Consider the following 11,269-nt stretch of genomic DNA (forward strand, 5'->3'; position numbering starts at 1 on the left):
AGAGGCTCCTCCTACAGGCTCAATCCAAATACGTCATTTGCCTTCTTCACACCCTTGGATGGTTTCCATCAACTAAAAATACATCCAAAGTCCCTCCCATGGTGGATCGGGCTCCAAATGATCAGGCTTGTGCATCCCCTTTGACTCCCCTCTCTTACTAACTTCCTTCCATCATACCATACAAGCCTGCTGTCCGTTAACTCCAACACCCCGTACCTTTTCCTGCCTCTGCTCATACTGTTCCTGTGCCTGCAATGCCCTTCCAGGGTACCTCTGCGAGCCGACTACTCTCCCTGCTAGTGGACATTCAGGACCTATGGGTTTACTCCCCGGAGGCGGGCAGGATAGGATGAGGTAGTGGTGGGACCCTGTGTGTATCCAGAGACCTCCTTTCTTCTTGAGCTGATGACTCCCACTTCCCTGGAATGTTTGGAGTTGGGAATCCCATATTCTCATTTGGGAACTCCACTTCCCATCCGAGCCTGGGAGTTAAAGTGCCCAGGGCCTCTTTGCCCAACCAGCACACAAGTGTAGGAAACTGGGCTAAGTAAGGAACACCCCACCCCACCCCCCTCACTGGAGCCTTAGGAAACTGCAACTCCCAGAAGGCCTCCAGACTGGCTCTCCCACTGGTGGGGACAGCCAGCCCTGCACAGCTTGCTGGGAATTGTAGTCCAAGGCTCCTGCAGGGAGAGGAGCCCACCTTCGAGGACAGCAGTGTTGCTAGTGCGTGTGGAGCAGGTCAATGCCTGTGGCCAAGGGCAGAGCCAGGATTTCCACTTCACCAGGAGCACTCAATTAGTGCTTCCACCCTTTGAAGACAGCTTGGGGGAGGGAGGAAATGCAACTGCCCCCCCCAATCCAAAACACACACAACCTGCAGCGGCAGGCCTGTTTCAACCTAATGCAGTCTGGTCCCAGGGCCTGCGCAATGTCGGGGTTTCTCGCACTCAAGCCTCCACAGCAGATTTGGGTGTGGGAGAGTGACGAGGGGGTCTCCCGTCTTGCCACCCCCCGCCCCCGATCTCTGTGCCTTTGTTCTTTGGGGATGCCAAGTGTATCCCAAGCTAAATGGCCAGGAGGAACAGGCCTGGCCCTGGGGTTCAGGGGTATCCCATCCCTCAAGTATTTGCTCTCAAGGAAAAGACCTCCCATTTCCGAGGCTGATTCTCAGGACAGGAGCAGTACCACGGGTTCCCAGAGCTGTTCCCAGCTGCTGGTTGAGAACCGTGCTCGTTGGCCCCCCAGTTCTCCACCCCCACCAACCACTCCCACCTAGCCCTCCTCTGACACCAGCTGCCTCTTGCCCAGCCCCAGGGGACAGCTCTTGGGCTCTTTTCTGGGCTCCTCTGCCCAACGTGCTCCTGGAGCAGGTCCCCCCCACAGCTCGACCCACTCTCTAGTTCTTGCTTGCAAAGCACTGGCCTCCTCACAATCCCATCAGCTCAGAGCTGCGGCCCCTCTGGGAGCACCAGCCGGCTGAGGGGCCCCCGCCTGGGTTTGGCTTGTCAAGGCGTGTCTGGAACGAAGGCTAGGCCTTGCCCCAGGACCTCTGCCCGCCCACTAGCTCGATACTATGCAATTCTAACCACACCACCAGCTGCCCCGTGACACCTCCCCTTTATTCCAGCCTTTATTCCTGCAGGCTTGGGGGGTGGGGGTGGGGGCAAAGGGGCGGACATGGGAGGCCCCCACTGGGCTGCAGCATCCCCAGCTTCCATCCCTCACAGGCCCGGACAACCCCCAATAGAGACCAGTGCTCCTGGCCCTGCTGGTGCACTGGCAGCCCCGCAGGCAACAAGGCTGAGGCCCTCCGCCCTGTCAACCCCGAGAAAGGAGGGGTCCCAGGCCACAAGTGGTTAAATAATTAATAAGATTACCAATGGTGTGTTAATTACAAACAACGAGAGAGGAGCTAGAGGTGGTGAATTTTCCAAACAGAGAACCAGGATTGGAGAACCAGGATCCGCAGCCCCGGGGCCCAGGGGTCCGGCCACCCGGGTGGGGCAGCTCCGTAATAAATAACAGGGTTGGGGGGCAGAGGGTCAGGGCTGCTCCTGCTTCTTCTTGACGGAAATCCGCTTCTTCCTTGCTGCCAGCATCTCATAGAAGGGGTCCACACTCACGGCGGCCCTGCAGAAGGGAGGTTTGCAGGGTGAGGGCCAAGCAGCCAGACCCCGCCCACTGCCCAAGGACCCTGGAGCCCTGGCTCACTGGATGGACTTGATCCACTCCTCCTTCTCCTCCTGGGTTGGGGCCGAGATCCGGTAAACCATGTGGTTCCCCTCAACCACCCGGCCGTCCGCCTCAGTTTTACAGGCTTTGATGAGCTGCCCCTTGTTGTTGGGGATGTAAAGCTCAAAGCAGTTCTGGGGAGACACGAGAGCAGAAGAACAGTGGGTAAGAGTGGCCCCAGGACCAGAGGCCGCCCCCACCGCAGCAGGCTGGGGTACAGAGAGGGCCTTACCGGTTTTCGGGGGTCATCTACTTCTCGGATGCTCAGGTTCTCCAGGGGGATAATTCCACGGGGTTCCTTGTCCTGAAGGAAAAAGTAGCACAGGACTCAGACTCCCCAGCCCTCGCCCAGCCCCTCCTCTGGAACCCCAGCAATGTCTGTGGTTTGAGCCACCAACTCGTGGTACTTTGTCCCAGTAGCCCTAGTGCACTGATACAGCCCTCCTCCCTCAGACCCAGAAGTCCAGACCCTCAATGCCCTCCTCCCTCAGACCCGGGAGTCCCTGCCCCCAGCCCCTCCACCAGGCCCTGCCCTCACCGTGGTGTACTCAAAATAGTAGAGGCAGTTGTCTGTGAGGATGAACCAGCGGCGCTTCCACGTCTTCACCCGGCCCCCTGAAAGGGAAGGGGTGGGAGGGGGCCTGGGCTCAACAGGGGGACAGGGCCTCTGGGAGGGCAGGGAGGGCACCGAGAGGCAGAGTGAGCGCAGGGAAGGCGGGGCTGGTGGGGCTAAGAACAAAGCAATGCGTGGGAAGACAGACAAGCAGGGACAGGCTGGTTTTGGGGCCCCAGGATCTCGCCCACCCCACTTCCTAACCCTGTCAGTCAGCCCGGGAGAGCCCCCTCCCCCGATGTCAGGTCAGGGAGCAAGGATGGGCAGCGTACCTACCTCCTGGGGCAGACAGCGAGAAAGCAGGCAGGACCAGGCGAGAAGGGAAGGCAGAAGAATGGGGTGCCCCCAGAAGCCGCAGGCCACAGAAACGGGGGGGGGGGAGGGCAAGGGCCAGAAAGCACAGGGGGTGGGACAGAAACAGAGACAGAGATGGAAACAGCAGAGAGGAACACGCAGAGATGGAGGGAGAGAGGGAGGGAGGGAGGGGGGAAGAGAGGGAAGAAAACCAGTTACATCGACGTGACCCTCTCCCTCCCAGGGAGGCCGCAGATCAGTGCCTGGCTCCAGCCCGTCCCCTCGGGGTAGGTCCTCAGCCAGGAAGGCCCCCCAATGTCACAGTAAAGAGGTCTTCCCCCTACTCAAGTTATCACAAAGGGAGGGGACAAACCCTGCCTGCACTCCCAGCTGCTTGGCCCAAGGTGGCTGGGCCACCTCTTGCCCTCTCTGGACTCCAACCCACAGACCCACTTGTGCCCACACCTTCCTGCTTCAAGATGACCTGCTTTTGAGCTCCTTGACCGTGACAGCAACAACGGCCACCATTAAGCATCCTTGTGAACATGGCCACAACCACCACCCACCACCACCACCACTGGTCCCCCTCAGCCTCTGGAGGAGGAGATGCCTCTCTCCCTGTCCCTGACCCTGACGCTGTCCACAAAGAACAGAAAGCTACACTCAGGGTCAGAGATTTGGTGCCGAGGCCACCCCAGCTCTGTGGCTGCTGCTGGACAGCGACTGAGCCTCAATGTCCCCACTCCAGAAAATGGGAAGCATCCCTACGGACGGAAAGGTCTGCAGAGAACTAGTTCCTGGGGCCTGCTTGCTGCTTCCCTGCCTTCTCCCTGGGCACCGGAAGCCTTGGCCCCCGGGTCAGCGCCGTGGCCCTGGAGCAGCTGTCCGCTGCCTTGGGGCTCAGAAGCTGCGGCTAGCACTCCCATGGCGCCTACCATTACCACGCAGGGCTCTAGGCCAGTGGCTCTCAACTTCGGCTGCCCTGGAAGGCGGCTGGGGAGCTTTCAGCATGACTGACAGCCCATCCCACCCTAGAAATCCCAGCTCCAGGAGGCTGCGGCTTGGCCGTCGGGGTTTTAAAAGCTCCCCAGGGAAATGTCCCGTGAACCCAAGGGTGAGAACCCCTCCAATCCTCAGATAACCCCCACAGAAGGGGCACTTGCCTGACCCCTGCTGACTTATCTAGAATCTGCTGGATCCCTGTGTTTCTGGGGGAATCGGCTCCACCCCCACCCCATTCCACCCCCGCGGGGACTCTGTGTTCATAAGCACAGAGCCTGGCAATTATTCAGTGCTCCCTAACGCCTACCCTGTACCCACAAATATTTAGGGGGCCCTCCTCTATGCCTGAGCTCGGGCCCAGCGCACCGACCTCATCTTGGTTTTGGCCCCGTTTTGCAGATGTGGCAACTGGAGGTTCAGAGAGGCCAAATCGTTTGCCTAAGATCACACAGCAGGTGCGCATGGCAACGAGAACCTGGGACTCCTCACTTTCCCCTGCAGAGGCTGCCAGCGGGGTCAGGAGGGGACGTACCCAGCTTAAGGAGCCAGCCCTCCCGATCCGGGTTGAAGAAGGTGTGGGTCAGGTCATTCCCGTCATCCTCAGGAATCTTGAAGGGCTCGTTTCGGATGCTGTCGTAGAGGTTCTGAGGGGCGAGGATGCAGTCAGCATCTCCAGGCCCAAGGGACCCTCCCGGGGTGACCTGGTCATGGTTGGGGGGGCCCCAACAGCCAGGGAGGCAATGAGACCAATGGGACCAGGGGAGGAGTGGTCCGGGGAGGAGGCAGAAGGATGGAGGGAGCCCCAGGAGAGGAAGAAGAGATACAGAGTAGCAGTGGCCAGCAGAGTTCTCAAGATAGACAGACAGATGGAGAATCAGACACACTTAGACCCCGAGGGCCAGAGAGAAACGGGAAAGAGGAAACAAGAGAGATGAAGACTGAGGGAGGCCAAGAAAAGAGAGAGAGAAAAGAAATGGGACACATTGGCACGACTGCACTGGCCGGCTTGGGCACCGGGAGACCTACGGGGAGGGCCTGTGGCAGGGAGGGGGACAGCACTGGGTAGTGGGGCTGTGGGGAGGGGAAAAGGGGGCCTGACCCTGAGCAGCTCCTCGGGCAGGTCCCCACCCTCGTTGATGCCCCGGTTCATGGCCACGAAGCGCTCCAGGCCCGGCTTGTCTCGGACGTTGGGATTGTGAAGACTGGTGTTCAGCATGATCACGGCGAAGGACAGCACATAGCATGTGTCTGCAGCAGACAGTCAGGTGGTGAGGACACAGGCAGGCGGGGCCCTGGCCCCTCCTTCCCAAAGCCCCCGAGGCTGGGCCCCCACCTGTGGACTGGAAGACCCCGGGGTTGCACAGGCAGTATCGCTGGGCAAAGGCTTCCATCATCCGGTCAATCTTCTGGGCCTCTCCGGGGAGGCGGAAGCTCCAGAGAAACTGCCTGCATTAGAGAGGAGCCAGGTATAGGCGCCATGTCTGGCAGAAGGCCCTCGCTGCTCTCTGTCCCCATGTCAGGAAGCAGCCAGTAACAGCCTTATGGCCTCAGCAGCTATCTCAGGTATGGCTCCACACTGACCCATGAGCACTGGCCGAGGGACTTTTGGTGGATTTATACAGGAAAAAAAAACAAAAACAAAAAATCCCAAAACCCCTCTTTCTGCTAGGTTTGCTAAACAAGTCTGCAGGGACTTCTGTTGCCATGTGACAGGTGAGTCTACAGAGAGCAATGCCAATACAGTGGCAAGGACAACCCAAAGCTAGAGAAAATGGACCTTCTGACACCACTTGAGCACCTAGATATAGCTATGCCTGAAGGAGGCCCTACCACGGACTTCTGTGTTACGTGAGACAATCAATCCCTTGATCTTTGTTTCTGTTTTTACTCTGAGTCGGTTCATCAGTTGTAAAGAGCGAGCCCTGATAGGTACATTCCTGCCCTCCCAACCCCATCCCTCTCTCACCTGAGGGCCTGCACCAGATTGAGGTCAGTAAACTCGTGCAGGTCCACAAAGGCATGGAGCACTGCCAGGTTCAGCTCTTCCCTGGGAGGGCAGAAAGACATAGAGTCATGCACAAGAAAGAGTCTGGGGAGGCTGGAGCAGGAGCGGACAGGAAGCAAACACTGGGGCGGAGTGTCTGCCCCTGGGGCGGGTGGAAATTTGAGCCTGGCCCCATCACAGGCCTGGCACCAGGACAGGAACACTCAGAACACGCTCTTGGGAGGACCATCTGCTACACAATCACCGCCGGTCTAGCAAACCCTCGTGGTCGAGAGGAGCACAGCAAACACATGCTCCACCCACTATCATCTCTCTGATGGCCCTTCTGCAGATGTCCAGAGATGGTCCCCGTGCACCCCAGCTGTCCACAGAACAGTCCCCACCACACCAGCTGTCCCCGGATGGCCCCTGGACATCTACAGAGGGCTACCCACCTCCCCCCGATGTCCAGACAGTCCCCACACAGACTAGATGCTCCTGAAACACTCCCACGCACCCCAGGTGTCCACAGAGGGTCCCCCAGACATCTCCAGGTGTCCATACAATCCCCACGATCCCCAGACAACCAGCGAGCCCTAATACAAGCCAGATGTCCAGAAGGTTCCACACATTCCAGATGTCCACACAATCCCTACGCTACCCAGACATCCCGCTGGTCCCAAGCACCTCAGATGTTCATATCACCCCTGATGTCCATAGACAATCCTCCCATCCAAGTACTAACCAGGCCCGACCCTGCTTAGCTTCCGAGATCAGACGAGATCGGGCGCGTTCAGGGTGGTATGGCCGTAGACCATAGACAATCCTCATGCCCCAGACGTCCATGGGTCCCCGTGTCCCTGAGGACTCCCATACTCCCTAGCTGTCTATGTGGTTACCACGCTTAGAAGCTGTCTACAGGATTCTCACCACCCCCCAATGCTCACAGCTGTTCTCCGCTGTCCCAGACCTAAATGGATGGGCCTCAATTTTCCAGGGGTCTGCAGGAGATTCCCATGCCCCCAGATGGTCACAGGCAGCCCCAGGTTCCCCTAGATGATCCCAGGCTCCCACCAACCCCTTCAGAGGTCCGCTCTGTCACAATCCAGTCAGAGAGCTGATCCACCCGGGCCTCTCCTTGGGAGAAGTGGGCGGAAAGGGCAGGAGCAGGGCGCAAGGGACTGTGGGAACTGGGCGGGGTCTCACCTCTCCCCCAGGTAGTCCCCGATGGCTGTCTTGTTCAGGCCCTCACCCTTGTACAGGAAGCGGGCAATCTCCTCGGGTGTGTTCTGCAGAAGTTCATTCTCCACCAAGAACTGGATCCCCTGGTGGATGGGGGCCGGGTCTCAGCCCCGACAGCCAGAAAGCTCCCCCGACCGCGGCCTCCCCAGGGACCTCAGCATCCACACCCACCCCCGCTCTCAACAGTACTCGGCCAGGTTCTGTCTTCAGGCTTCACCCAGGAACTTAAGCACCACCCCTCCCGCCTCAGAGCCTTTGCACTTAACTGAGCCCTCTGCCTCTGCCTGCTGAGTCCCGCACCAGGAGCAGGGTCCAGCAAGGAACGGGAGCCCAGGGAGTTTGTTGAATGTCTGATAAACTACAGCTGCCGGTCAAGGCCTGTGAGTGCCAAGCCGCAGGCTGGATAGGGCCACTCTGGGGCTCCAGAGCTGCCCAGCACAGGGGCAAACCTGAGACAGTGTCAGAGAGCGGGAACGACCGGATAAACAAACATCGCTCTCCACCTGGTGAACACAGACTCGACCTTCAAACGGGACCTGACTGTCCTCTCCCTCCAGGAAGCCCTCCCTCACTTTCCGAGGCTCCCCCGGGAGGGTCCACAGCCTGGCTTCTCTCTGAAGTGGCCCTAGTCAACCCTGCCTTGCGCATGCCACCATTCGTGTTCCCTCTCAGTGTTCAAGCTCCTCATGAGACTCTAGGTGGCCCCATAAGAGGGTCCAGAAATAGGAAGAGAGCCTCCCCCCGCAGAAGACACAGACCACACGGGCAAAGGTCAGGAGGCTGGAATGCCTGGTGAGTGGTCAGAGACCAAATGGACAGCCAGTATCTGAATCCGGGGATTAGGACCCCATCTGTCCACCTTAAGCATGTTTCTGGAATCTAAAGTTGCCAGAGCCCCCTGCCTGGATGTCTGCCTGACAGATCCCAGCTCTGTGGCCCAAGCACCTTCTTGGGATCCATGTTGAACTTCTTCCTGCCCATCGCCATCTTCCGGTTCCGCTGCAAGGTCTTACTGCAGGAGAGAGCAGGGGAGGGAGGCTCAATGCCGGGGCAGCCCTGGCCTGGCCCCATAACCCCCAAGTTCCCCACCCCAGCCCTCACCTGCCCTCATTGGCCTCCAGACCCTCCACCTCGCTCATGGCTTCACTGAGCTCCTCCCGCAGACGCTGGATCTCCACCAGCAGCTCCTGCTTCCGCCGCCGGATGTTCTCCAGCTCCATCCGCTCCTCCGGAGTCAGGTCTGGGGGCTCTGAGAGTAGGGTCAGGGGTTGGAGGTCAGTTCTGGGGACTGGGAGCCAGGATTCTTGCAATCTGGGGGAGGACAGGGCTGGGGCGGGCAGGACTAACTAGGTTGGAGGGGAGGGCCTCCACTGTCTGCTGGAAGAAGAGGCTGGGGGGTGGCGTGGGTCTAGATTCCTCATCCCAGAGCAGGAAGGGCTGTGGATCTAGACTCTTAGTTCTGGGGGAGGAGAGGGAGCTAGGGGTCAGGACTCCTAAGTCTGAGGGACAAGGGGGCTGGGAGCCCGAGCTGCTGGGTCCATTACTTGGAAGGGGGCTGGGGCCTTGGTTTTCGGCCTCCATTCTTGGCGAGGTAACTGGGAGCTTGGGTGTCCGGACTCCTGGGTCCATGAAAAGTAACTACGGCTGGCAAAGCCTGACAGCTTGGAAGAGTTGGGGCAGGGGGCGGGGCATCGAAGGCCCCCGCCCACGCCTTAGCGGGATCGCTGCGGCCCCCAAGATTCCTCCCCACCCAAGCGCCCCAGAAGCCCCCCTCGCGGCTCCCAGCAGGCACTGGGCTCGCCCAGCCTTTCCAGAGGGAATGGTTCCGCCCCGGCCTCGCCTCCGTCGCTCCATCCCGCCCCCTCCCGCCGCCACCGGAAACAGGCTCGGCCCAAACAATGGCCTGGAACGCCCTGCTCTCGAGCCCCGCCGGAAGCCCGTCTCGCGCCCCACAAAAGCTAGTCGACGACGGGGCCGAAGGGCTCCGCGCGTCGCGCGCCGGGAGGGATGTTCGCGGCGGAACGTTCGGGTCGAAACGCTCCATCCCCTCCCAGCCGGCCCCGCCCCTCCCTGACCTACCATAGACACCGTCCTCCATGGCGGCTAGGAAGGCCCGCGGGGAGTCCGGGGCGGTCCCGCCGGTCGGGCCTGGATCCGCGTTGGCCCGCGGGCTCGGATGAGCCCGCTCAAACGCCCCGGGAGCCACCGCCGCCTCCTCAGCGCCAGTCCTCAGCGCTGAAAAGACTCTCCCTTCGCCTCCCAACCGCCCCGCCAATAGGGACCGCCCCTCGTTTTGACACTGTCCAATCCACGGAGGGCCCTCTCGTCTGCTCCGCCCCCGACCCCGAAGTATCGTCCTCCAGGGCCAATAGGCACACAAGGAGCAGACGTAGTCCTGTCCGGCTGGAGGTAGACGGTCTGTGGGGCCAATCGGAGTGCGACGAGGGAGCCGGGCCCCTCCTCCGAAACAATAGAAGGCATTTGGCTGGTGTGCCCGCCAATGAGAAGGCTCGGAAAGGAGTTGCATGGAGGTGGGACTATGCGCGAGCAGAGAGTCTTGCGCCTGCTCCAGGGCACTGGGAGGCTGCTAGTCCAGTCCAGCCCCGCCTCTAGTCATAGGTTGCTGGGGAGCGGTACTTTGTTAGTCTCGTTGCCAGGGGGCGGCGCCACAACTGTCGGCTGTTTCCGGGAGCGACACCTCCTCGGCTGGCCAAGCAGGCTTTTGACCGCAGCGGTTGCCAGGCAACTGGGAGCGGCTTTGGCCGGTCTTTTGGCCTCTGTCCTCCCGGTACTGGCCCCTCTGATCTCCAGATCCTTTCCTTAACCCTTCTCAGGACTTTCCCATCCACTTCAGCCTCTTGAGAGTTAGGGAGTGGTGAAACAAAAGACTTATTCTTCTCACGCTATTGGGTGTCTGTCAAGGAGAATGGGACATTAGGGGAAGGCCAAATACAGCGAAGGCTCCGCCTCCCTGGCGCCTTCTGCCTCTCAGGGTCCTCCGCTCGCCCTCAAACTACCCCCCGCCCCATTTAGCATCCCCGCCCATAACAACTCCCTTTACTCAACGTCCTTCCACCTCTCTGGTTCCTTCCTCACTCTCAAAGTCCTTTCCTTCCTCTGTGACTCCCCTCACTTCAGGTACCCCCTCTTCTAAAACTCTTCCCTCCCCTCGGAGTCCCCCCATATAGGATGCCCTTCTCTCCCCTCCCCGTTCTCCAACCCCAGCCTCTGATTTCCATTCCTTGCAGAAAAAGCAGTTGCAGGCAGCTGGCCAGGATAGCGTACCTGGGCATCCCTGTCCTGGGGGGTTCCCTAACTGGGTCTCAGGTGGTGTCTGGGCCTTGTCCTCATTTGCTGTCCCTGGGCTAGGCAGGTGGGGCACAGATTCAGGGCCAGGACCTGGTTAAGCTGACAGATTAGACACGGAGCCTCTTAATCTCTCCCTGACCTTTATGAGTGGCCCAGGCCTTGTCCTCCCCAGTGGAAAGCTAGGCTGTGCCAGCTTTGCCCCACTCTTCTTTCCTTCCAAACAGAATGCTTTTCCTGTCCCTTCACCCCCAATTTAACATCCTTCTCCGTGCCTGTGTTTCCAGTACCCCCGTCCCTACCCAGACACCTGCTCTGGGAGAACAGCTAGCTAATTAATCCCATCCGGTTATTAAGGGGGGATTTTGAAGGATAAAGGGAGGTGGAGAAGCCAGATCCGGGGACCTGGGCTGCTGCAGCCTTCAGGCAAGCTAATGGGCAATGACAGTGCCTACCCGCAGTCCTGGGACACGGGTGGGAATGTGTCCTCCTCCACCGGCTCCTTCTGCATTTGGCTCCCAGCCTGCTGGGCACTTAGTTAGATAGGAGTACGGTGTGGGCTGGAGGACAGGTGTGATGAGCCATCCGCAGAA

General features: G+C 59.7%; 1 protein-coding gene across 1 annotated transcript; it reads right to left on the reverse strand.

The window, feature by feature from the left end:
* Nucleotides 1–1,854: 1,854 nt before the first annotated feature.
* CYTH2 (cytohesin 2) lies at nt 1,855–9,716 on the reverse strand. Its single transcript, XM_082710485.1, has 12 exons — nt 9,450–9,716; nt 8,472–8,619; nt 8,316–8,382; nt 7,335–7,453; nt 6,111–6,191; nt 5,478–5,590; nt 5,244–5,392; nt 4,677–4,788; nt 2,774–2,850; nt 2,468–2,539; nt 2,215–2,369; nt 1,855–2,133 (listed from the first exon to the last, which is right to left on the reverse strand). Exons 1-12 carry the CDS (start codon nt 9,466–9,468, stop codon nt 2,046–2,048), a joined length of 1,200 nt encoding a protein of 399 aa, XP_082566611.1. The 5' UTR covers nt 9,469–9,716; the 3' UTR covers nt 1,855–2,045.
* Between the last annotated feature and the right edge of the window lie 1,553 nt (nt 9,717–11,269).

This window comes from Mustela nivalis (genome assembly GCF_964662115.1).
Source record: "Mustela nivalis genome assembly, chromosome: 18".
Classification (NCBI taxonomy): Eukaryota; Metazoa; Chordata; class Mammalia; order Carnivora; family Mustelidae; genus Mustela; species Mustela nivalis.